A 26,574-nucleotide genomic window follows, 5' to 3' on the forward strand; every position below is an offset into this window, starting at 1 on the left:
TATGGGAATGCCCATAGAACCCACCACAGGGTATTTCCACAGCCTCTCTATTCTGTCCCAACACAAGTGTGGGCAAACCACCCCAGGCCGCTCTGCTGAGACCTGCTCAGATCCATTCACCATCAGCTGTGAGATAATTTCCATTCAGAGAACTATGAAAAAGCGTAGGAGGGCTGCTGCCGTTTCCTCATTGCAGAGCAATTACGTTCCAGCCCGAAGTAAAGCAGGGCATGATTTCTAATCCATCTCCCTCCAGCCTAGGCTTAAAAATACCCTTAAACTGATCAGCAAGCACTGAGCTGTGCTCAATGGGGACAGTGACAGGGCCTGAGGGAATTGTGTCAGCAGGGTTAGGGGGTGTTGGGAAAGGTTCTGCACCAGAGGGTGTGGGCATGGGACAGGCTGCCCAGGGCTGTGGTGATGGCCCCAAACTGCCGGAGTTTAAACAGTGCTGTCAGACATAGGGTTTGGATTTGGGGTGGTCATGTGCAGAGCCAGGAGTTGGGTTTGAGGAGGTTTGTGCGTCCCTCCCTCACTGCTGCCACTCCGAGCCACCAGGGGGCGCTGTGAGCTCGCTTGGCTCCGGCGGACAGTGGAAGTGACGATTTGTTTTCCTACACCACTTCCGTGGCGGAGGTAGCGGAGGAGGAGGCCTTAACGCCATGGATATCCTCAAGAGGGAGATCTGCCGCAAGAGGCAGCAGCTGGAGGACAAGGAGCTGGTGGGGGTGAGGCGGGCGGGAGCGGCTCGGGGCGGGCGGTGGGGCTGTGGGGGCACCGCGGCCTTGGGGGTAGTTGGCGTCGAGGCCTTGGGGGTAGTTGGCGTCGAGGCCTTGCAGCACCCTTAGGGGTATTTCAGGGCCGGAAGAAAGGCTCAGGCTGGGTATTAGGTGTTAGGAAAAGGTTTGATGAAGTATCTGTGATTCTCTCCTCTCGCTACTTACAGGGAGCTCTGCTGGGACAGTAGAGGAGTGTGTGGGGGCTGATTGCCACCCACCAGCTCAGGCTGCCCAGGGCCCCATCCAGCCTGGCCTTGAGCACCTCCAGGGATGGGGCACCCACAGCTTATCTGGGCAGCTCTGCCAGTGCCTCACCGCCCTCAGAATGAAGATTTTTTTTCCTTATATCTAGTCTAAATCTACCGTTTCTTTTAAACTGTTGCCCCTTGACCTCAATGTTAGAGCAAGGGAAATGGGTATAGGGTGGTGTTTTGAGATTCAGACGATCTGCGTGATCTGCAATGGAAATGTATTGACTAAATGCACATTGAGAGACTTTACGTTTACTTCAGTTTGTTTCTGTTGTCAGTCAGAGAGCAATATTGTACCAGAAGCAGTGTTTGCATCAGAAACAGTGTTTGTGTCAGAAACAGTGTTGCCAGCAGGAGCAGAGACGTGATTGTCCCCCTGTACTCAGCACTGGTGAGGCCGCATCTTGAGTACTTTGTTCAGTTTTGGGCCCCTCACTGCAAGAAAGACATTGAGGCCCTGGAACGTGTTCAGAGGAGGGCAATTTGCTGGTGAGGGGTCTGGAGCACAGGCCTTATGAGGAGTGGCTGAGGGAACTGGGATTGTTCAGCCTGGAGAAGAGGAGGCTCAGGGGAGACCTTATAGCTCTCTATAACTTCCTGAAGGGAGGTTGTGGTGAGCTGGGAGTTGGCATCTTCTCTCATGTCATTAGTGATAGGACCAGAGGGAATGGTTTCAAGCTATGGCAGGGGAGATTCAGGTTGGACATTAGGAAGTATTACTTCTCAGAAAGGGTGGTCAGGCACTACAATGGACTGCCCAGGGAGGTGGTGGAGTCACCAACCCTGGGGGTGTTCAAGGAACATTTGGATGTTGTGTTGAGGGACATGGTTTAGTGGGAGCTGTTGGTAATAGGTGAACGGTTGGACTGGATGATCTTTTAGGTCTTTTCCAACCTTGGTGATTCTGTGATTCTATGAATATGATTGAGATGTGGCTTCTCATCACAGTGTGACAGCACAGTTTATAGGCAGTGAGAATGCGCTTGTGAGAAAGCTGCTGTGTGCCCAAAGGGTCTTGTTAAGCACCTTTTATTTAGTTTGAAAAAGCTTGTTTTGTCCAGTAGGTTTAAACATGTACTACAGTCTGGGCCTCATTGTTCACATCTGAAGGAAGCTTTTTCTGCTAACTGGTGCCATGACCTTACATGACAAAGAGAATGTTGATTTTGAAGGCCTGCTGAACACACTGTGCTTTCAGGCTTACATGTTACGAAGTCACTTGGTGGTGTTGATTTTCAGAGGTGCTCCTGACTTTTTATGTGGCACATCAGCCATGTTTGTGAAGGGATGTAGCTGAATTCACCAGATCAAGTAAGGAGGCGTGAGCCTTTTCTGCAGAAGTATTTGAAACTTTAAAATGTTAACAGTTTTCCTGTCTCTTAGGGCAATAAGAAATACTTCAAACGCAGTGAGTTAGCTAAAAAAGAAGAGGAGGCCTACTTCCAGAGATGTGGCTACAAGGTATTGTAACTCTTCTTTCAGGAACTTGTACGTTTGCTTTGAAGTCTGCATTTTATTATCAACAGTATAAATGTTGTTAATGATAATTGTTGTTCTTTGTTCAATCTGTTGATGTTGTACATAAGCCTGTAAATGAGAAGCCACCTGGAGAGGTATGAGTTTCCAAAACCATTTTCAATGCAGGAAAAGATATGCATGATATACAGCTACTTACGTTTGTGTTATGCTTTGGCTTTTCCTTTTCCTTTGTTTACTTATGTTGTGGAAAGCATGAAATGGCTTGGGATCAGAGCTTGTCTCCTTTCTTTTCAGATTGTGCTTTTAGGCCTGAATAATGGATCTGATATGGCCACCTCCCCAGAATGGATACATTGTCCATTCAAAACTTTGCCAAAATATCCAGAAGAAATCAGTATCCTGTGGTGCATATTAAACAGATCTGCCAGCTGTCGTGCTGTGTGTATTTGTCCTTTTGGCCTTCAGCCATCCAGCACTGAAAGAGTGCAGTGCAGCATTTGGTGCAGCATTTGTTGTCTCGCTGGCAGAATAATTGAAAACAATTGATAACCGAAGGTGCATTTGGAAACAAATGAGTGATCTGGAAGGCTTTGCCTGCCTTGTAACATATCAGGGAAATAGCTTCCTGAAATGGAAAGAATGCCATTTTCTTTGCCGTGTGTGTATGCCTGCATGCCTGGTTATTGTATGTGTATGTGAGGGGATTTGCATTCTCTTTAGAAAGACAGATTCACATTCTTGTTTTACTATCCCTGGGCACAAAGTGGAACTTTGTTTTCAATTGAACTTCACCCATTCAGTGACTTATTCTGAAACCTTGATCTGTTTGTAAAATATTCAGACATCAATGCCAAAACAACTTTTGGAATGCTGTCATACAGTCATGGGAATGTGGTCTGTGTGGATGTAGTCACTCCTTTGAGTGGAAGTGACTGCCTGATGCTTTCTGAGCATCAGTCTGAATTCTTCAGAACCATACACAGCTGTTAAAATGGGATACCTGTGCTGCTACAAAATGGGTTTTGACTGAAAATGTAACCCTGAAAATGGTTTTAAAATAAGTTGCTTTGTTTGGTATGTCTTCGAGCCTCCCAGATTTCTGCATTTGCTCTTTACTGCATTAATAAGATGTGAAATACAGGCTGATTTCTTTTTCAATTGAGGTGCTCTTATGCTTTGTTAGATTTGATAATTATTTGACTTGCTTGAAAAAGGAAGCACTGAAATCAAAATAACTGTGGTAAAAATATCACTTGTGACTTGGAATCCTACTGAGAGAACGGACCAAATCTTTTTCCCTAATGCTACTCTCTCTTTATGTTTGTAAGTTAAAATTTGTACACATCCTTCTGCCATGAGAGTGTATTTATATTTACATGGTTCCATCTTTTCTATCCCATGTTCCATATTTTCTGTTCCCTCCCCTGCACTGATGGAAGTTTATTTTTACCCTCCCTTTATGTGTAAAGCATTGATTTGGTCGTCCTTTCCTTGCTTGCTCCAAACACCTGCAACTGTAGGATTGATTTCTGTGTTTGATAGCATGACGTTGCATATAGATCTGTGGCTGAATCTTGTATCTGCAGCCATCGGGGGGATCTCTTTGTGCACATGGAGCGACGCTGGCTTGGAAGAATATAAACTAGTTTTAAAAGTCTATTTAGCACAGTCACCAGATACTTCAACCTGAATACACACTGGAAATGACAACATCCTGTCCTGCGTGGGGAGAATGCTGCAGATCTCTGTAGGATTAAATAGGATTATTCCCTTTTAGGAAGAACAGTAAGGAAAGAAGTTCTAATCTGGATCCTAGAAAAAAAAAACATCGTGTGTTTGAGCACTGGAAATGTTTCCTATTATAGGACTGTTTGCCAACATCTGCTCCCGCTATCAGAAGTGTCAAACTTCAGCTTACAGACGGAACATAGTTATGTGACTGCTGTCTCAAAGTCAGTTTGATCAAAGAGGACTCTGCTTGATCCCAGGACCTTCTTTTATGTTAAAAGAAGCTGTTAATGAGATGCTTATCTTTTGGGGAAAGTATAGTTCTCTTTTTTTTCCTCTCTTTTTTTTTTTAACCTGCAAGAAACTGAACACGTTTGGCAAGCTTGGTAGGAAAGTGTGTTACTTTAGACAAGCATCTCTCAAAACTCAGCAGAAAACTTGCATCCTTGCTGGTAGTGCTGAGCTCACTGAAGTTCTAAGTGACAGAAGATCTCAGGCTGGCTGCAAGTAGCAGCTCCCTTCTTTCTCTGCTCTTAGCTTTTCGTTTCTGCCCTTGCACCCATGTATGTATTTGTGCTACTGCCTGCTGAGCTGGATGAGGAGATTAAGTGGGCTGAGGGGAGTCCTTTAGTTTTGTTTGCTGGATTACTTTCTGTTTCAATCGTTTCTCCCATCTGGTTTATCACATAGCGATGCACGTACTTTTGCATAGGTAAAGAGGGTAAGGCAGGGGCAGGAACCAGCAGGCAGAGAGGGTGAGTTTGCTGTTTTTGGCACCAATGCTGAAACGTGATTGACAAACCTTAGCAGTTGCCCTTTCCAGTTTCAGGTTACTTCCTGCAACCTACAGAAGTCAGTCTCTGGTAAATACTGATGCTTTTGAAAGCTTTCATTATTCTGTGAAATGGACAAGAAAAACTCTGAAACAAAGAGATTTATAGTCATATTACAATCTGTATTCCACAGTTCCTGTATGTTTACATTGCTATCGATACGTAGGTTTATTTTGCTGTTGAGTAACTATGTCTGTTATATGTAGGTGCAGCAGCAAGAAGAGGAGGAGAAACCTCTGACTTCAACGAACCCAGTGCTGGAACTTGAACTGGCAGAAGAAAAATTACCAATGACTCTTTCCAGACAAGAGGTAAAATCAGCAGCTATAAGCAAAGTACTTCAGCTTGCAGAACATGCATCTGAAATTTCTTGGTAGGACTGTTTTGTGGTGAACTGTACTTTTCATGTCAGCTTGTATCAAATAAAAACTTCCATTGTGCAGTCAGCAATTAGGGGTTGTATTTACTCATCAGGGATCTCCTCTCCACGTGAATGCATCTGGAGGTACAGAGGGACGGAGCCTTTTTGTCATGTGAATTTGCACATAGGTGACATGATGTATTACAGCTTCTTCACATGACCCCTAGAATAGTGCCCTGCTACTTGGATAAGGCTGACTATGGACCTTCCCCCTCAGCTGCTTTGTAGCTTTTTGATGTGAAACCAAATTTCAAAACTGAGTTTCAAAACTAACCTTGATTTCTGTGAGGGGGAGGGGAAAAAGAAGTCCTGAAGGTGGAGCCATTGGTGTGTTCTCTGTTCTTTCTGAACATAAGAACACCTGTGTGAATGTGAGTTCGTAAAACAGGTCTGTTCAACAAAGCAGCAGAGAAGTAGAGAGTTGATCTAAGTGCAGAATGAAATCTAACCCTGGAAATACTGCAATTAGCAGCTGAGATCAATCAGCATGATGTTATTGTTGTCCTTTTACTTTTGCAAAAAGCATCGAATTTTTAATGTGGGTTGTTGGTTTCATGTCTGGTTTGAGATTTGGTTGCTTTGTCCTGTCAGTATAATTAGTTACATGATGGTGTGAGATGAAGTGCAAACTCTTTTATCACCAGGGTGTTTCATGGCGATTCGGGTATCAGTAAGCTTATTGCTTGATACACCAAACAAATAATGGTAAGCGTGAACAGATTTAACAAGCAATGAATGCAGTAAGGAACTGGGAAAATAAAGTTTGCTTTTCATCTTTGCCCATAAATTGCAAATCAACCGAGGGAGGCTGTTATACCTCAGTTATAGCCAGCCTTAAAGTAATTATCACATTAGATTATGGGACTTAATATTTACCAAATGGTAAGGATGAGAATTTCCAGCCAATCTCCCAGATGTGCTGGGACAACACACAGCCCAGTCAGGAAAGTGCTTTATTGCCCATGACAAATGAGACTGAGTGAGATAATTGTCAAGTACTTTCGTCACTCTGGAAATGGGATTTAAGCTCCGCCAAGGGGATGATTTTGGTGTATTTGTTTAAACAGGACAGAGCAGGAAGAAGTTGGGATATACGAAACAGTTTGGGATTTGTGGAAGATTTGGACTGGTAATATTTGGAATGACCTTTCACTGAAATGCTGTGGGAATTTTATATTTGGATTGTAAAGCATCTAGAACGTTTTTCTGCTGCTTAAAATATTGCTATTTCCTCTCCAGTCCAGCACAGCTTGTTATTTTAAGCTAAGTAAATAAATCCAGCCTTCGGGATTTTATTTTCCTTCCTTTATGGGTTTGTGTAAAGGAATATTTGGGTTCTTCTCAGGTTATCAGGAGGTTACGGGAGAGAGGTGAACCAGTCAGACTGTTTGGAGAAACAGATTATGATGCATTTCAGCGTCTGAGGAAGATCGAAATTTTGGCACCCGAAGTGAACAAGGTAAGACCAACTGGCTCCTGGTTACTTATGTGGGGGAACCAGCAAGAAGTGCTTTTAACGTTCTGTTTGTGATTGCAACCCGGTAAGTCAGCCAGCTCCACCATTAACCTTTTAAGCCTTTTTGCTTGACAAAGAGGCCTCCAGGTGGCAGTGAAACCCCAGATATGCAGTTACCTGCATTGTAACCAGCAGAGAAGATCGTAATTTACTGTCAAAACTAGCCTCTTTGGGTAGGTAAGGAAGAGAGGGGGGATTGCATCCTGTATTTCTGGCACATAAATGAATTTTCAAATCCCTCCATTCCAGAGCTATAACTTCTCACACAAACTTCACTCCCACCGCTTCCTTGTAAGGTAGTCATTGACTCCAGAAAGGACTAAAATGTATATACTCTATTTGACTGCTATAATCCTTCTGGCTTAACATTAATCGATTAAGTGAGGAGATTGGGGCTTTGTTGGGATTTGCAACTGAGATTTGTTTTGTCTTTACTATTGATCAAGTTACAACCCAGCAAAGAGTGTGAAGCTATTAACTTCCTTCCCTAATTTGTAACAAGCTGAATAATTTGACAAAGTGCTGCTGGGTTTCCTCTCACCCCTTGTTATTATATATGGTGAAATTATTGATGGCAATTGTAAGAGTTTTAGGAGGTAGCGAGGCCATAAATCGGATTGTGATGGATTTTTGCATGATACGCTTCAGTCACTGCCATTGCTATGTGGATAATTGTTACAACCAGTTTGTGGTTGGAGCATTTTTGAGCTAGTAAGTGATTGATCAAAATGTGCCAGAAAGCCATGGATGATGATGGAAGAGTGGAAATAACTCTGCCTGTGCTATTCCCAGTGGAGAGACTGAATTTATCTTAGGGTGAGAAATGTCCTTCTCCTTTATAGAGCTTAAAATTTTATGGATCCTCTAAGAGAAGTTTCTTTTGCCATTTAAAAGCAGCTCTTAACTTCTAGTATCAGTTTGAAACCACACGTAGAATCTCATGTTTTTATGGAATTTGGCTTTTCTTAAAGACAGAAGTTGGATGCTCACCATAACTGTTCTGAACTGGTTTTATTTGCTTATTTTTTGTATCGTTTTTTAAGAGGGGGAGAGGGGGATGATTTTTTTTTCTTTTTCCCCCTTTTTTTTGGTAAATGAATAATTTCTTGTCTTTCCTAGGGCCTGAGGAATGACCTGAAGGCTGCCTTAGATAAGATTGATCAGCAGTACTTGAATGAAATTGTAGGTGGCCAAGAAGCAGGAGATGATGACTCACAGAATGACTTGAAAGTCCACGAGGAGAATACTACTATTGAAGAACTGGAGGTATGTGCTGGGTAACTGATGTAGAGAGTTTTGGTATATCATACTGTTGTATTGTTGTGAGAAAGCTTCAGTACTGTTCAAAGTTACCTGGTTTACAGCGTCTAGCTTAGGCAGTCTGAAAAGTCCTTAAATACGCTGTTTGGAAATGAATGTGGCTTAGGCTCAAATTGCAGTATAAGTGCCTAGAACCACTTGGTCTTTGCTTACAGCACCTCATCAGAAATGGGGAAAGAGTAGCAGGCAAAACAGTATTCTCCCTGCAGGGGTTTTGGAAGTAAGAATTAAATGCAAAGCTATTGCTTGATGACAAATTCTGAATCCTTTCCAAGGAGTATTTGAGAGGGTGATGAGTTTAGAAGAGATGAATTTTCCTTATACAAGAAAGATGGCTTCTCAAAAGCAGACGTATGGAAAGAGTGTTTAATATAAGGACTTTTGGGACAAAGAAGTAAAAGCTAGAAGTAGGCAGTTTTATGTACTATGAAGGTACGCCCCATAAACAGTGAGGGTGACTGCTGTGCTTTGAAAGGACAGAAAAGTATTTGTGTGGGTACATTCAGCACCTGGAATTTTAGGCTGGTATTTTGAAAAGCACATTAACTTGAGCTAAAGAACTTTACCCTTAATCTTCAAAACTCTTTGCTGAAGTTAATCTTCTTAATGTCCCCTCAAATCAGAAGTAATCTGATTTATAACTGAGAGTTGAAATGAATACGTTGCTATTAGGAGATGGCCTTGCCTCCCTTCTTAGGGCACTGTGGGTTCTGGTGTAAAGTGATGACAGTTGTAGAATGGATTCCAGTTGTAATAGGGCTGCTTTTACCAAACTGTTAGTTCTCAAAGTATCCCCTTGTTGGGATGGCAGCGCAGGCTTGATTTGAACCATGAAATCAATACTTCATTGGGAAAGTTTGTAAGTGACGTTCTCAATTGCAAGCTTCTTTAACCGCATTCCCTTGCACAAAAAGGATGGCATTGAATGTTCCACATCTAGGAGACTTAAAAAATACAGCATAGTTTGAAAATGGGAGGACAATGGAAAGGAATTATAAATCCAAGTTTATCTACTGGAAAATGTTTCTATAAATTGATGTTAATAGTAAGAGTTCCAGGGTTTTGGCAGGAAGCATTGGAGCATGCTAGTGTGGTTTTCTCTTTGTTTTTTGGATTTATTCCCTCAATGTTGCAGTTAAAATTAAATGAATGCTTAATGCATCAGAGAAATGAAATAACTTCAAAAAAAAGAAAGAAATGAGAATTAAGTAAATTGGAGTATTGAATTCAGTTCTGAGGCCTCTAGCACATGAAGAACATTGAGCTGTTAGAGTGGGCCCAGAGGAGGGCTATGGGGATGATCAGAGTGCTGAAGCAGCACTCCTATGGAGAAAGGCTAAGAGAGGTGTGCTTGATTAGCTTGGAAAAGGGAAGGCTCTGGGGAGATCTGGTAGCAGCCTTCCAGCACCTAAAGGGGGCATACAGGAAAGACAGGGAAGGACAGTTTGTCAAGGAGAGTAGGGATTTGTCAGGGACAAGGGATAATGGCTTTAAACTAAAAATAAGGTAGATTTAATTTAGAACTGAGGAAGCTGTTCTTCATTTTGAGGATGCTGAGGCACTGGTACAGCTGCCCAGAGAAGCTGTGGATGCCCCATGCCTGGAGGTGCTCAAGGTCGGGCTGGATGGGCAGCCTGAAGTGGTGGAAGCTGTCCCTGTCCAGGGCAGGGGGTTGGAACTTGTTGGTCTTCATGGTTCCTTCCAACCCAAACCATTCTGTGATCGTATGGCTCTGGGGATCTCAAAAATGCAGTGCATCTACAGATTCCCTTAATTCAGTGCTGTTAGGCAGCTGCTAATTATACCAATGATTTTCTAGTTAACGAATGAAAAATTACAGTTGTATAGGCTGTTCAGAAATGATCATCTCGGCTTTTTGACTTGAATGTTTTTAGTAGGTTAATGAGTCTCATTAACATATATAGCCATTTCTTTCTTTCAGTTTCTCACCTAATGTTTAGGTTTACTGATAGGACTATAGCTCACATCCGCCATCTGCTGTGGTGGGGGCAAGTATCTACATAACATGGAAATCTTTGTCTTTTGGCTCCTATTCCAGGCTTTGGGAGAGTCCTTAGGACGGGGCGATGATCACTACGATATGGATATCATCACAAAATTCTTGAAGGTAACCCACTCTCATAGATGAATTATTCTGTAGCTGTCACATACTTTTTACTATCGTGCACATACGTTCAGTGAGCTTCCATCTGCTTGGAGAGGTAAACGTTCATTGTGCTGAATATATTTTGGCCTTTTTGTAATGTATGATACTCCACTGCCTTGGTTCATGGAAGTAGGACTACTGTGAGATGTGGGCAAGGGCTCTTGGGAGAGGAGAGCAGCCTCCTTCAAAATCCAGTTCTGCTTTTCCAGACAAAACAGCTCTGACTTTGACTTCTGTGTGATAACTGAGGCAGTTGAATGTAGTTTCTTCTACCTACCAGTGCTGCATTTAAAACTCCCAGAGAGTCTCCACCTGCTTGTTCTGAAACAACTGTTAGCATCTTCATACATTCCTGCTCTTTTAATGACCCCCTCCTCCTTGGCAGCGCTCATAGGTCTGTCATTGTTTCCTTGTTTTCTATGTATGCTCTTTTTTTTGCTCACACTCCCACCTCCTCCACAAGATTTTGTGGTAGGATAGTTATTCCTATTCCCCTCTGCCTGTACTGCTGAAAGAGGCTTTTTGCTTCGTGGATTCGGTTTTCTCCAATATAACATTGATTTTGCTGTGCCGGTTTAAACCACTGTTCCATCTGCTTTGGCAACGCAGTCGCTAGGTGGCACTAGGACACCAATTTGCTTCTTCCTTGTGCAGTTTCTACTTGGAGTTTGGGCCAAGGAGCTGAATGCCAGAGAGGACTATGTGAAGCGGGGAGTGCAGGGGAAGCTGAACAGTGCCACTCAGAAGCAGACAGAATCCTACCTGAGGCCTCTCTTCAGGAAACTTCGGAAAAGGGTGAGTCTCTTCTAAATGTCGCTGTCCTCTAAAGCTTGTTTTAATTGCTGCTGTCAAAGCACCCAGTCGTTAATGTCCTTCCTTAAGGTTACGTTATTCCAGCTGAAGGTGAGAGGATGAATGAGGTGGTCAGGGTTTCTATGGCCCTTGCTTCCCAGTGTTGACCTTTTTATCTCAATGCATGAATTCTTCTGCTTACCTCCCTCTTTTCCAGGTGCTGCTTCATGTAGCACCTGTTCATTGGGTTGCCAACATGATAGAAAATAGGGATTGTATTTTGCACTTTGCCACGAGCTACAAGGTGTAACCGCTGCACCTCTCTTGCTTCAGATCCTTCTTCTAAATAAGGAAGATGTTTTCCTTCATTGAAGTCCTGAAGCTAGGGAAGGTACTTTGTATAAATGCTGAGTAGGGTGATTTTCCTGTGCTGCATATTCTGATGTAAAACTGTTTGTTCTCCTTTTTCTCCCGTAGACGCTTCCTGCAGACATCAAAGAATCAATAACAGATATCATTAAATTCATGTTGCAAAGAGAATATGTGAAGGTACGTTTGTTTGCTCTCTTCCAGCATGTTTAGGCTGGCTGCTTCTGATAGATTGAAGTTACACATGAACATTTTTCAGACAATCACAGAATTGTTGGGGTTGGAAAGGACCTCCAGAGATCATTGAGTCCAACCCCATTGCCAATGCAGGCTCCCTACAACAGCTTGCACGGGTAGACATCCAGATGGGTCTTGAATGTCTCCAGAGAAGGAGTGGGATGTTGATTAGTTAATTAGCTGTGAGGGAAACTGAGTTACTGAATATGAGACACTGTCCCTTTCTTTGGCCTTACTCATGTTAGCTGGTCTGTTAAGATCAAGATAAGTTAATGAAAAGGTTTTTAGACTAAGTCTGCTTACTGAAGGAGGCACTTGAGATGAAAGGCAGCATTAGCTTTTGTTTGTAGCTGCCTGGAGAAATGGAACTCAAATAGTGACAGTGTTTACTTAAGCAACCAGTATATGCAGAAGTTCACCTTTGTTTTGCCTTTGGTTTTCTAGTATTTCTTATTGGACTCCTGAGGACTTGGGGTAATTTATCTAGTAAGCAAGCAAACCTGCTTTTGTGATTGAAAAAACTTCAGATGCCCTCAGGCATGTTTAATCTAAATCATTTTAAAGTAGAACTGAAAGTGTGGGATGTATGATAGTGGGGTTTTTGTTTGGGAGCTTTGTTTTGTCTTTGGCTATCATTGTTATGTTGAAGTTCCCTTTCCAGTGCCTTCCCAGCACAGCAGTGAGTGTGCAGGAATGCAGCGTATCTCCTCAGTAAATCAGCTCTGCTGCTCAGTCTCACAGGTGCTTGGCTGTATGTAAACATCCCAGACTGATTTAGGGGGAAGGCTGAGGACACATTTGGAAGCTGTCTTGTTTTGTTGTTTGTTTTTAATGAGGCTAATGAGCCTTTTGCTTTTAAAGATCCACATACCATTTTCCGTTTTGCTTCCGAAGAGATTTGTCTCTTTCTGCATCCTGCTGTGTTGTGTGCTTATATGTCTGTTGTTTTGCTGCCTACTGAATACTGTCAGCCCCAAATTGCTACTGCTTTCTTAGGTGGCATTCTTTATAAACACGAGTTTTGAAATCAACTTGTGATAGCAGGCGAAGAGCAGAATGTAAGCTGCCTACTCAGCCTTAATTAACCCTTTGGTGACCTTCTTGAAAGGGTCTTTAATTGTGTGCTCTCATACAGTGCTTCATTGCGGAACTGTGTGTCAGTCAGCAAACAGATCTTTGACTGAGGCTGCTGAGACGCTGCCTCGTGTAGGTGAAGGCAAAGTCCTGTCCCTCCTTCAGGTTTGCTCCCAGCTCTCTGCACCCCCAGTTACTCACCTCCCACTTTGTGCCAGTGCCAAATGTGAGGAAGCTGCCCCCGCTGGTCACACTTGTTACTTCTGATTGTGTAGTCTCTCAATGGGAGATGCTGAATGAATTCTTTATCAGTGAGCTTTCTGACTGCTTGCTAATAGGGGATGAATATCCTGCGACAAGTGGTTCTTGAAGCTGTGTTTCTGTGATTGCATGTGTTTTTTTTCCCCTTTGTTTCCTGCTTCTCGCTCTCTTTGCTGCTTTTTTAAGCTCTATCATCTGTGCCTTTCTCCCTTTCTTTGTGTTTGTCTTCCCTTCATGTTTTATTCCCTTTCTTCCTCAGGGCCCGTGTCTGCTTTGGCTCTATATTAAGAAATGGGGTCTGCTCTCTTGATGTTGAAATTGCAGATTCATTCAGTGCTGCTACTCCGTTCATAAGCATTGTTATAAATGTGCTTCTTTGACCCAGTTTTGTAGGGGATTTGGCTCTCAGCCTCTTTGGAAGCTGGCTGCTCTCCCTCAACACTCCCTGATTTAGTCTGTAACCAAAATAGAAAAGGTAGTACAGGTGAGCACAGCAGAACCAACTTATGGGAGCCTGAACAGCCTGCATTGAAAACATCTGATGCCCTTCCTGTTGTTGCTAAGTGTGCCTGAACTGTATTTCTTCAGGCGAATGATGCCTACCTTCAGATGGCCATTGGGAATGCACCGTGGCCCATCGGTGTCACCATGGTTGGCATCCACGCTCGAACAGGTCGTGAGAAGATTTTCTCCAAGCACGTCGCCCACGTTCTCAACGATGAAACTCAAAGGAAATACATTCAGGTAATGCTGACTTTGGGAATCCAACCGCTTGGGTTTGGGAACTGGGGACTCTTTGAGAAATGTTAGTTTTGTAGTTGTGAGTGATGTGGCTCAAGAGTCCCAGAAACAGCTGGTTGCCTTAGTTTAAGTCAGAGTACAGTGTCCATTTAATAGGTGGAGCCAGGCCTGCGTTCTCTTCAGTCTCATGGTCTTTTTCTCACCTTAGTGCTTGTGATCCTGCATTAACGCCAGCTGTGAACTCAGGCAGGGGTTGGGTGCTTCATCTCTCACCCACACGGTGAGCTGTGTTTGCCTTTTGCCAGTTGCAGGCCCTCTGACATAAGGCCCTTCTGGCTGAACTCCGAAGCCTGAGGACGGCATTGTGGAGCTGGGAGCTGTCAGGAGAGGCTTACACAAATCCTTTCCTGCTGCAGCTCAGTGACTCCCACTGCAACTTCTGCAGATGCCTGCAAGCAGATGGCTTGCAAAATACAACTTCCTCCTCCGTCTCGATTCTCTTCTGGGGATACAAGTATAACCTTTGATTTCAACTGTAGTTTTTAATATCATAACCTGAGGAAATATTGTGAAGTCAGAGGGAGCTCCAGACGTTTGCAGAGCCAACAGATGTGATCATCCTGTTGTAGGGTGGTACGTGGCTGTGTATCTTCAGAGACAGGTTGCACTTTTATTTTGTTACTTGCTTGGCATTATCTGATGGATGAAGTAGTTCATGTGTGGTGCCTTTTGATCTCTTAACCTACTTGGAAGGTGCCACTTGTATGGATTTACCCTCTGCAAAGTGGAGGGACTTCTGAAGTACACGACTTACTGATGGGCCAATACAAAGTTGGTTTGAACTTCTTATTCTTCTTATTCCCTGGTTCAGACTGGAGCGTGTGGAGTGTTATCTCTGCTCACGGCCTTGAAATGGGGATCACATACAGTGAACTCACAACCATGACATCTCAGACCATGATTCTTTATGGTTTTAGGGTGTGTTTTCCAGATTCTTGCTGGCACTGAAAATACCAAACCATCTTCTGTCTAATAGTTTTCCTTTACAATTAAATGTTGAAGATCTAATGACAGGCGCATCTCTTTCTGCTGTTGTGGAGTTACAATGTCATTGCCAAATTATGCTACCATCACAGAAGTTTTCCTTCTTCTTTGTTAGACCTCTGAGTGTGACTTAAAGAGAACCGTGATGGTATTTCTGTCATGTTGGTTTTTGGCAATCAGTGTCTTGAAAGAACTGAAGGGAAAAGTTCTGCCTTTGTTTTCCTCCACTGCAGTGGGATCGAGGGGGGTAAGAAGGGATGACACCTCTGCTCTCTGGATTGTTTGGTTTTTCTCTCCTCAGTTATTCAGCTTGTTCTGGTGTCAGAAATCGTTTTTTGCTCTTGAGAATTACTCAACATAATTTTCAGGGTTGTTGTACATAAGCTTGTTGTAGTGGCATTGCTTTCTGCCTTGGTGAAGAAGAGGGCTTGAAGTATTATTGTGGTTCTTCACCATGAATCTATCATCAAGAATGAGACCTAAAATCCCTTCAGCTAATCCACAAACTCCTTTCATACTGGAAATGGTAAAATCTTACAACCATCTGGGATAGAAAAGACTTCCAGGAACACCACGTCCAACCATCGTCCTGAACTACTGAGTCCCATCACTACGCCCTGTCCCTCGGGGCTGTGTCCACACATCTCTAAAGCACATCCAAGGATGGAGACCTTGGGTAGCCACCTCCCCATGTAGCCAATGCCTGACCACCCTTTCCATGAAGGAATTCTACTTGATGTCCAGGCCAGGAGCTGTTGCCCTTGACCACCTGGGCACACTGCTGGTTGTGTGCAGCTGACTGGCACCCCCAGGTCCTTTTCTACTGGGCAGCTTCCTATGACTCTTTCCCAGGCCTGTATTGCTGTGTGGGGTTGGTGGGAGCCGAATGCAGCATCTGGCATTTAGCCTTGTTGAATAGGTTCATAATCATTAGCGCTTTTTAGAGAGAATTGTCACTAAAACTTGAAATAATGGAGTACCGACTCAATAAAGAAACGAAATAGCAGCCATTTGCTTTTAATTCTTCTCGTTAAGCTGAAAAGTAAAAATAGGCTGTGTGGCAGCTGCAGTTTTATGAGAGATCTTTGTTTTGTTCATTCCTAGGGGCTGAAGAGGCTGATGACCATTTGCCAGAAGCACTTCCCAACAGACCCATCGAAGTGTGTGGAGTACAATGCTTTGTAAGGCTCCCAGGGACCAAACAGGCCTCATTTTTTGATCTCCAGGACTCAGAGAGCACTGAAGAGATGGAGCAGTTTGTGCTTCACACCAATGGAAACTGAGGGTGGGCTTTGCCAGAAAGCATAAAGCAGAATTTCTCTATGACTTCCCTTGAAAAAAGCCCCACTTGGGTAGATTTCTTTTTAAATCTCTGCTTTACACTGAACAGATCCCATCTCCAGCACATGGCTGTGTGAGGGTGGGATGGCCATGGCCAGGGGGCACTGACTGCGACCTTCACTTCTGCTTCAGTTTGCTGTTCACAACACCGTGTAGTGTGATCTGAACCAAGCTGTTCTATCTGAGAGCTGTAGGTGAGACTCAGCCCTGTGCAGAGGGTGTGTGGGGTTTGTTGACTGCTTTCCCACTGGAGGCTGACGTGGGAAGACGACTGGAGGGGAAGCAAGTTGAACTTCAGTCTTGTTATTTCTGTAAATAGAAAGATTTTAACAGCAAGTCTTTCACGTGGTATTTATCGGGGAGGAAGAAGTTGGTCTATTTCTCAGCTGAAAAATACATCCAGTTTCAGTGGGCAGAGTTTTTTTTGATCTTGAGTGCATCTGATTTGGCTTTTTCTTCTGTTGTTTTATAATGACATTTTTAATATAAACCTCCTGGGTTCGGGAGAAGTAATGGTAATTTGTGGTAGCAGCGGTGATGGGAGGACGGTTGAACTACATGATCCTGTAGGTCCTTTCCAACCTCATGATTCTATGATTCTAAGTAATCCTACGGCTCTTCAGGCTTCCAAATCCTGTTATTATACATCTGGAGAGAATTCCATCTGCTGGGCATTGCAGAGAACATCATCAGGACCCCCCATGACCAGGTACAGCATCTGTAGCAGCCAAAGGTCTGTTCTGTTGGACGTTGAATTTCTTCTTGAGCTGTTGGTTCCCTCTTGTGAAGGAGTTTAGATCAGGTGTTCACAGCAAGGTACGATGCTGGGGCTGCGTGCTGGCTTGGCTTATCTCAAAAGAGCTTCCCCAGGTTCCTCTGGAGGCTCTGCATTCTGAAGGGCTGCTTTGGGCCCACAGGTCCTTCCTTCAGCCTGGTGCGTCTGACCCCAGCAAAAACGTCAAGAGCTTCAACAGTTTAGAAGCATTAAAAACGAGGCTGACAAGATGGAAGGGGAGCCCTGGGGGGAATCTCCAAGTGGGATTTGTGGGGAGAAGTTGGGCAGATGTTGAGAGCATGGAAGAGTTTCATTAACGTCGGCACCTGGGGATTTTCTCTTGTGTACAGAGAGCATTTGTACAACAGAGAACATTTCTAACACCACAACCAGATGATTTCCTGAGCTGTTTCTAAATCTTTACCCTGACCTTCATTTTGAACTCTTTAAATAATCGAGATACAGTCTTGTCTTCATGTACAAGAGCTATGATCTCCCTGGAAGGTGTGGCGATTGCCTGGGGGTGGTTTGGGAGCACTGTAACATTGGCTTTAGTGGGAACTGGATTCCTTGGGACAGCCATAATAGCGTTAGATAGAGTTTTCCCTCCCGCTTTAGAGCTAATTATTGAGGAGCCATTTAATGGTACCCTGAGTAGTGTTTTGAATGGGGGTGAGCCTCCTGTAGGGATGTGAGTTTGGGCTTGGAATGCTTTAGTCTAATCAAGCTTGAGGAATGCAATTTAAGCAGCGTGCCTCCTTGCTGACAGTCCCTGAAATACGGCCGCCTTGGCCGAATGGCTCCCATGGCGGAAGAGCTTTATCCCCTTGTAATTCATGGAATGGTGCTGCATGTGGAACCAAGAAACCAAAGTACTTTCTCACGGCGTATCTGTGTAAGAGCTTCCAGCTGCCCGGCACGTAAAAGCCAGCTTTGGTCCCCAGGGGGATCACAAGAGGAACACTGTCATGGTAACTGCTTCTCAGCGTTGCTCTGAGGCTCTGTGCAGCTGGATGGCCCCACATTACGGCTACCAGACCGCGCTCCAACCCTTAACGACGCCTCTTATCAAAATGAAGTGTAAGGATGAGTGGGTGCGGTGCAGCTGTCCAGCTGTTGTGGGGATGGTGTGTTTCAGTTTAGAGATTCAGACTTTTCCCCCCGGCCTTGTGCAGATGTTTATTTCTGATCGCTCCTGCCTTAGCCGGAAATAACGCGGCACAATGCGATGGTGAGGGGTGAAATCATGCCTGCACCACCAAAGTGTCAGGACTCCTGGCCGTGCAGTACAGCTCCCCACCCTGTCTGATACCACATCCTTGTTTATGCCTGGTGGTAGTTAAATGCCTTTAATTCCTTGTCTGTTCTTGGTCTGCGCTACTAGAAAGGTTCTTAGGATAGTGTATGTGGGATCAGCCCAGGTTGGATATTAGGAAATGTTTCTTCTCATGAAGAGTGGTGAGGCATTGGCACAGGCTGCACGGGGGGGTGGTGGAATCCCTGACCCTGGAGGTGTTCAAGAAGCAGGAAGGTGTGGCACTGAGGGACGTGGTGAGTGGGCATGGTGGGATGGGCTGATGGTTGGGCTGGTGGTCGTTTCCCACCTTAATGATTCTAATTTATTTTGACTGAGAAGCGGAGTTCTGTTAATGCTCGTTGCCACTCAGTCTCCATGGTAGATCCAGTCAACCAAAGATGAGCTTGGTTGAGATAGAGACAGTGTTTGACGTAGGTGAAAGTTGGGACAGAGCGATGTGTGGGCTGCTTGACCCTCATCCCGGGGTTTGCTACAGCAGTTTGTCTGCCACGAACAACACTGGATGAGGGTCAGCAGAGCAGCAGCTCCTGCATCCAGCCCAGCCTGCAGGCAGCCCGAGGGGTCCGAGAGGGACTGTGTTTGGGGGGAGCTCAGCACAGGAGGGATTCCTTGGGCCAAAAGGATCACGGCGAGGTTTCATTTTGAAAATGCTTTAATAAGGAAGTGTTGACAACACCGTTCTGCAAAATGTAAAGGTAACTATACAAATTCTTAATACAAAAAGAATAAATTAAAAGCAGATCTTTTGGAATTCTGCAACTTTTTCTACACCATACATAGCTTTTCCTTGATTACAGTTGAACAGATCCAGTAAAATCATTTTACATGCTCTAAAGTCAATTTCAGGAGAGACCTAATTATTTTTCCTTCTTTTTCTTTTGTCTTAAACTAGAGAAGTCCGTTTTACACAACCGGTAATAAAACTATTGACATGAATATATATGTCAAACTTTACATCTAGTTAACTAAGCAGTAACTTGGTCATCTGATAGCACCTGAATGGGGATCGGCTACGCCTGGAACTAAAACTAAGACAGAGTGAAAACAAAATCGGACTGATTCAACATTTCCAACACTCGACTGCATTATCACGGCGCTTAAAGAAGAAACCCGGCCTGCAGCAGAGCACAGCGCGGGGCCGTGCCGGGGCTGCTGCCCAACCACAGGGACCTGCAGACGGGGAGACTGAGAACGTAACGGCGGCTGCACGGCAGGCGGAGCCTTGAGAAGTAGAAAAGGAAAAGGAGGGGTTACGTTGGTAGTCAAGTGGTCGGATGTGACAGCGATGAATGCACCCCTCCGCGGTACGCTGAAAAGGCGTTAATCTGGTCTGATGAACATTTTATGTACACTCGCGTTTAATTGAATTGAGCTAAACAGTAAAACCTGTTTTACTTAAATCTGTCTTTACTACCAGACTGGCTGCTCACGTGGTGCCTCGATTGCAGAACAGAAAAGCAGAACACAAAGCAAAACCCAATCCAGTTCTCGGAAGCTCCTTCTCGACTCGAGCCTGTTTGCAATTTAGGCTGACTTGGAGTGTTTAGGGTTTATTTTTCACCCCTAACAACTGCAGGGCTGCCACCTTTTAACCTTTGCTGCAAAACTGCAGGTCTGGCCTTGGAGGAATTGCTGCTCCTGTAGTGCCCGGAGGCCCCGCAGTGCCGCTGTTGTTGAATTCTTTTTAATTAAAGGTACACAGAAGAAGAGTAATTAAAAATAAAAGCAATCAACCCAAAGCCACTTTAGTGGGGAAATTAAAAAGAAAACAGACAGTTGCTCAGAGCCCCTAAAAAAAAAAAACTCCATGGGCTCATCTGCTGCTGCTTAATTTGGTCCTTATTTAAATCCCTTCACTTTAGCTACGCAATCTTAGCAGCGTGTCGCTAATCAGAACCGTCTCCCATCCACCTACAAATCCAATTAGGAGTTGAAGCCAATTCCGGAGCTCAGCAGCCCAAAGCACAGGGAGGAGCGTGGCGGAGCAGCCCCACCTCTGATGGCAGGCAGCAGAGCTGCAGAGCGGGCCCAGGGCTGAAGCAAACATCCCCCCGATGCGCGCTGGGGAAAGGAATTCACACGAGCGGCTCACGTTCGTATTTAGAAACCCCACCATCTTTCCAAGTCTAATTACAAAGAACCCCTTCTCTTTTAAAGCCTGGAATGCAGTTTTCCAGCAATCCTAACGCTGAAAGGTGTGGCAGCCCCCAAGTCACGGTGTTTCATGTTGAACGTTTCGCCCTACTCGGTCTGGTAGACGCTGTTGTTATCCTTGGAACACGCACACGCACTTGCACTTCTGTTTTGTATTCAACTAAAGCTAACTCCAGTTTCTGCTTTTCACAAAGTAACCCCCTCCAGCCATTTCTGTAATGCCTTTCCCATAGGAAATCATCGTTTGCACGCGCAGATGGGGAAAGGCTGGGTGCCCCCCCCATCTAGTGGCAATAAAAACAGCATAGCACCGCAATGAAGACTAGACGTGCCAGCTTCAACATCCACCGAGATTGTGCACTTGTTCATTACAAAAGTGTCTTTGAGGCCTTTGAAAGTTCCATGGCTTGACGTGTGTAAAGCATTGCTCAAAGGTAAGTGTGTAAACTTGCAGCTCCTTCCATGACTCCTCCCGTCCAGTTCTTTGTGGTAGCAGCAGGCAGCTCCTGCTCGCACTGAACGCCTCGTTTGGTGATTTCTCTTTCATGTGGTTGCTTTCCATGTGAAATTCTTGCTTGGTCTGCTGCTTGCTGAGCCCAAAAGCTGCTCCCATGCTTCCTGACAGACCGGTTCTCCCAGCCAGCGGTGCGCGCTGGTGATGAGCCCTTTGCTACACTGGTGCTAACGAAGGTGAGATAATTGGACAGATATGTTAATGCGGCTTCACTGTGTCAATCAGATCGTGGTGTGCTTTCCCTTTGATTTGACCTTAGCGCTTTGTGCAGAGATAGGTTAGAATTCATTGGCTGCATCTGCTCGTAGAAAGGTTTTCTGGTGATTTTTATCTTCCTCGGAGTGTGAGAAAACCAACAGCACAACCCTAAGCTCTGTGTGTTGGTAGGCAGCAGCTTTGCCAGCCGCAGAGATGCTGTGAGGAGCAGTTCTTGCCTCTGCTGTAGATAATGCTTTTGTACACCTCGTTTGTCCAGTCCGATAGTAGCTTGTAGATGCTGTGATACCAACCCAGACCTCCAGAGTGTCTTCAGTGCGTGGGGTTCTGTTTGGATGGGCTCAAAGCAAAGAAGGAAATAATGCTGTTTTGCAGGAGGTGGTTGTGCCTGCCGTTGAGTTGAACAAGAGATGCTCTTGTAGCGAGGACTCGCTGAACAAACTCCTCCCATTGAGACTGGTTGGGTGACTTTGGCAGCGCTGATCTGACCGCGAGACTCTTACACGTAGTTGAAGTGAGAGGATTTGACTTCTTTTTTGTACTTTTTTATAAAAGAAGCACTTTCAGGAGTAATTCTCAGCCTCTGTCCCAATTTGTGTTCCAACCCCCCCCACCAATTAATACTCTGTTGGGTCAGACTGCAGGTCATGGAAATCTGACTGCTGTTACATGCCACAGAACAGCAAGATCTGATGTAAGCCTGGACAGGCTCCTGTCGTTTATAAGGAAGAAAATCACTTTTTCCATTGCCAGCTGCTAAGATGGCTGCTCAACGCACCCACTGTGCTGCAGGCTCTGCAGGGCTGTGTGTTGGGCTGGCAACAGGATGCGCTGCCGTCCTGCACGGTCATGGTGGACGTCTCAGGGCCAATGCTCTGTAATGTCATCTTGAATTGCATCGTGAGAAAAGTGCTTAGAGTTGAAGCTGGTGCTGGGTGACAGTGCATCTGGGTAAGGCAAATGAGAGGCAGTGAGGTGATCTCAGAATGGCATTGATGTGATTAACTTGAGGTCAGGGGTTCACACTAGAGTCCCAGGCTTGGCTTTTTCCTGTCCATACCACTGGACATCTGCTAATTCTGGATAGAGGGGAGAATCCAGGAAACAGCTATCATTGAAAGTCCTGCAGGAGAAAGGAAACTTCTGTTAGGACGATGAGAACAGCTGGAGAGTTCAACCATGGGCACGAAAAATGGCATTATGGACAGTCCCACTCCCTGCAGCAACCCGGAGGCAGAAGGCTGAGCTCAGAAGGGATTTTCAGGATGCTCTCCGTGAAGCACATCTGAAGAGCTCCTGGCAATAACGCCCAGTGGGAAGGGGGAGGGTCAGGGAGGCCTTTTGTAGCACTGATGGACTGTCCCTGGGATTTCTGCTCTGGGCAGAGGCTCTGCATCACCAGCAGTCCCAGGGTTATGTGGCTGGCTGGGGCTGAGGCAGCAAAACCTGGTGGATGTGTGAGAGGGTGTCAAGTACGCAATGGAAAGGCCCACATTTTGTCATATATAGCCTGGTATTGGGGTGTCTTCCTTGACAAGCTACAGTTTCTTTTGCTGCCTGGCTTTTTGTTTGCTTGCACAGAGCAGATGAGGGACTTGATGGGGATTTGCCATTTACCTTAAGGCTCAGGACAGGGTCAGCTCCTGGCTCAGTCCACTGAGCTCCTTGCCAGAAGAAATCACTGAGGTGAATCTTGTTGAGATTTTGCAAAATGGCTCCTCTATCTGCATAGCAACATTCAGAATTGATCTGTTTGATCTGACTTCCAAATCACAGACTGTTTGGAGCCCAGAAGCAGGAAATGCACTTCGCTTCCTGTGGGATTCTCTCTCCCTGCCCTCTCTCAGGACTGAGCTCACATTGATGCAGCCCAGCAGTTCCTGCCTCCTCTCTCCTGTTTTCCACCTGGTTTCCTTGGGACTGATATCTGGGAGGAACCTGAGCGAGGCCATGACCCGGCTGCACATTAAAGAGCCTTTTGTTTCCCAGCTCTCTGCTGGAGTAAGGAGGTTTATGGGTTATCTCTAGAAAGCCGGCCTCAAAATACTCAACAGATGCCAGCTGTGAATGGCCGTGGATTCAAATGAGAGTGTCAGGCGGTGACTGCAGTTTAATTAAAACAGAACAATTCTAAGGGTTTTTTGTTCCCCCTCCGCCTTCCCACAGGAACTGGGCCAGGGTTGCTCTGCACTCCGTGAAGCCTCACTGCTTGCCGACAGCCTGCACAGCTCTGCAGCACGAATGGGGCAGCGACGGGCACTGGGTACCATGGCTGTAGCACTGCTGGAGCTCTGCCCAGCTCCCCGAAGTCCCACCCAGCCGTGCTCATCTCCCCACTGCACTCTGCCCACGCTGCTCTGAGACGTCCCTGTGCCCGCTCAGCCTGTGCAGGAATGCTCACAGCAGTGGCTGGCATCAGGCCCACTCGTGCTGAGGAAGGAGTCCTCTTTCACTGGGGAAAGCACAACAGCCACAAATGTGCTGAAAAGGCACAGAGAGGGCTCCGAGCTGCGTCCCAGTTGTTATTCCAAGCACTGAAAGAAGCCTTGTTGCCAAACGGGCACGCAATCACACAGCTGCTCCTCGGGGACAGTGGGATGCCGCTTATTCGCACTGTGTTTGTGGAACATGGGACTATAGGGCAGAAGGATGAAAGAACAAAACATCCCCTTACTATACCTCTATTCATCAGTACTTTGGTGGGTTGGAGACTGAGACTCATCCATAGTGGGTGAGTTGTCTGTTGCTTCTCTGAACAAAGGAGAGCAAAAAAGGAGGAAAGAGGAGAGAGGAAATGTTAAAGAAAAGAAATGACACAGACATTGTTATGAGCTTATTAATCCAGTGGGGAAACAAGCTGATGAATCATCTTCAGAAAGAAGAGTTAGTGACACAAAAAACATGTCAGGGAGAACTGCAAATCTTTTCCTTCACACAGGGAGGGAACAACCTGTTCCTGTGATGGGGGAGTTTGTGTTGTGCTTCTGATGGCAAACTTTGTCCTCCGCCTCTACCGTATTTACAAGTGTGCTTGGGGCTCAAGTATGAAACAAGCACTGATTTGCTTCCAGTTCCTTCTGCACTGGTTGTTGGTACACAAACTAAGTTCTGAATATAGAGAACTTCACGTTCACCAGCTAAGAACGTGCCCTGATGGTGTTTTGCTGTGAGAGACAGGGAGCAGAAGTTACCTCAGCTAAGAAAAGCTGGGATTTTGGAAGCAGACTCCTCAGCTGGCTGCTAACCACTTTCACTGCTGATTATCATAGAGATACTCGGAGGATTTGGGACTGGGATGGAGACGGACGCAAAGATGTGAGTCTAGATTAAAACCGCTAATAGTGGGAATTCCGGCATGCAGTCACTACAGCTGCCATTTTGCTAATCTTACAATCCCCGACTTCTTGTGAAATGGACCCTGGAAAATACTAAAGCTGGAGGCAAACACAAAGACCGTGTGAGGCTGGATGTCAAACGTGTGAATTTAAAATTCAAAGAAGGCACAAGAGGTTCGTGGTTACAGTTCCCCTCATCTCCATTTCAAAGGGCAGTCACAAACGGAGCTGGAGTACAACCAGAGGTCAGACTTGGTCATAGGTGACCAAAGAAATTAAAGAGGATGAGATTTTCCAGTGGCTGCACAGTGAGATGTTTACAGAGTTAACTCTCCCAGTCCCTACTCACAACTCAAGGGACCGTATCTGTTTTCTTATTCCAGGGCCGGTGGGATTTCGAGGCCGTTGGCTGGAAACTTTCTAGTGTTGTTCACCAAACCCAACTTAATTGTAAAAATCTGGGACACGCTGAGTTAGATGGGATCTGGAAATGATCCTTATTTCATGTGACAGGGTAGAATTACAGCAGATTGTTAGAGAATACCCAGTGGAGCTTGCAAAAGGCTTTTTGTTTGCTCCTTGAATTCCTGGTCTCACAAGGAGGTGTGCCCAAGAACCCAATTACTATATCCACATGAGTAATGGCTACCTGCATGTAATGACTCACTCATGCTTTGGTGAAGCACGTTAAGTTTGTGGTAGCTGAAAAAAGTTGCACTTAATAGACATTAGGTCACATTACTGGGGAAAACCTTGTAGTAAAATGTGGTTGCTGCACACACAAATATGGTACCTCATCTTGCCTTGACAACCAGAGATCTTAGTCTGGACAGCTGGCATATTTGCTAAGAAAAGACCAGCTGTTTTGACAGGTAGAAAGCTGGAGGAGGGAGACGGTGACCAAGCAGGAAGAACCTGCAAGGCTTCCTCCACTGCGGATCCAGCACAGCTTTGGAGCAGCGCTGCTGGATGCAGGTGGCATTCCACAGCTCGGTCAGCCTAAAGTGACCAACTGGTGGGAGGCTGGATGTGCCTGATGCACATGTGGGCTACTGAGCATCTGGAAAGCGTTCCCTGTGCCTGTGCTCTCCCTGTGCCTGTGTGCTGGGAGGTGCTTGCTGAGGCTAGCAAGCTTTCAGCTTCCTGCACTGAATGAGATGAATCCTCTCACCCGATCCCGATGACACTCACCCAGTCTGCCATGCAAGAATGTGGTGGGGACTGCCTGGCGGCGTGGCTGCAAGTTCACTCGATGGTGTTGAACTCCTCTGGCTGTGAGGTAAGGCAGCTGAAAAACAATGAAAGGGTGGAGAAAAAGAGCTGGTGAGGTGAGGGCACAAAGGTCAGGGTGGTTCAGACCATCAGCTGATCGGACCAGCAGAAACATGCCCAGCTGTGAGTAAACACAGCCAGGGAGTCAGAACTCAGCCAGCTTGAATAGGAGCAGCCTGGTACTGATCCTGCTACGTGTCATGGGCTGCATCAATCGTCAGCTCTGCAGGAATGCTGTTTCAGCCCTGCCTGTGAGATACAGCATCTCTCCCAGCATGAGAGCTGACTTGTTTTGCTCCTGTCACCATTATCTGGACAGTAGAACCTGGCTGTACGTCTCCATGAGACCTCAGGCCATCTCCTGCTGCCAGGGGTGTGAGAACACAGGAGATGCTCCATTTCCTGAGGAGGCAGGGCTGGTACTGGCAAGAGCCTGGCACAGGTACACTGCTTCATGTGCCAAGCAGGAAGGCAGCTCTAAAGATTACAAAAGCTAACACTGCCCCTCACTGTGCATTTGTAATAAAGTTAGGTTTGGCTTTGCTGACCCCAGTGCTATGGGCCCTGACTTTAATGAAGCAAGAAGCGAGATGATAGACTAAAAGTCTTAACACTGGCAGTGGTTCTCAGGGGGATT

At 45.5% G+C, this 26,574-nt stretch overlaps 2 protein-coding genes across 14 annotated transcripts in view; one reads left to right on the plus strand and one right to left on the minus strand.

Annotated features, from left to right (window-relative positions):
* The first annotated feature begins 568 nt into the window (after positions 1 to 568).
* Positions 569 to 16,689, plus strand: PRPF18 (pre-mRNA processing factor 18). Of its 2 annotated transcripts, XM_072357013.1 has the most exons (11): positions 606 to 728; positions 2,414 to 2,491; positions 2,617 to 2,643; positions 5,277 to 5,381; positions 6,837 to 6,950; positions 8,127 to 8,273; positions 10,387 to 10,455; positions 11,149 to 11,289; positions 11,764 to 11,835; positions 13,816 to 13,971; positions 16,117 to 16,689. In XM_072357013.1, the coding sequence occupies exons 1-11, from the start codon at positions 663 to 665 to the stop codon at positions 16,195 to 16,197; spliced, it is 1,056 nt and encodes a 351-aa protein (XP_072213114.1). In that variant the 5' UTR covers positions 606 to 662; the 3' UTR covers positions 16,198 to 16,689. The 2 variants fall into 2 exon arrangements, with proteins under 2 accessions (XP_072213124.1, XP_072213114.1); XM_072357023.1 differs by lacking the exon at positions 2,617 to 2,643 and having other exon boundaries at positions 569 to 728.
* Positions 16,690 to 17,503: 814 nt separating this feature from the next.
* Positions 17,504 to 26,574, minus strand: part of FRMD4A (FERM domain containing 4A) — a 341,626-nt gene continuing 332,555 nt past the window's right edge. For 8 of the 12 annotated variants that reach the window (XM_072356953.1, XM_072356942.1, XM_072356962.1 and 5 more), the window contains 2 exons: positions 25,857 to 25,953; positions 17,504 to 22,453 (listed from right to left, as the gene is read on the minus strand). In XM_072356953.1, the coding sequence (XP_072213054.1) occupies positions 22,351 to 22,453; positions 25,857 to 25,953 (200 nt within the window). In that variant the 3' untranslated portion in view covers positions 17,504 to 22,350. Of the gene's footprint in view, positions 22,454 to 24,009; positions 24,082 to 25,856; positions 25,954 to 26,574 lie in introns of all 12 variants that reach the window. The other 4 variants (XM_072356973.1, XM_072356990.1, XM_072356934.1 and 1 more) reach the window with 1 other exon arrangement.

Source organism: Excalfactoria chinensis, chromosome 1 (assembly GCF_039878825.1).
Source record: "Excalfactoria chinensis isolate bCotChi1 chromosome 1, bCotChi1.hap2, whole genome shotgun sequence".
NCBI classification, from domain to species: Eukaryota; Metazoa; Chordata; class Aves; order Galliformes; family Phasianidae; genus Excalfactoria; species Excalfactoria chinensis.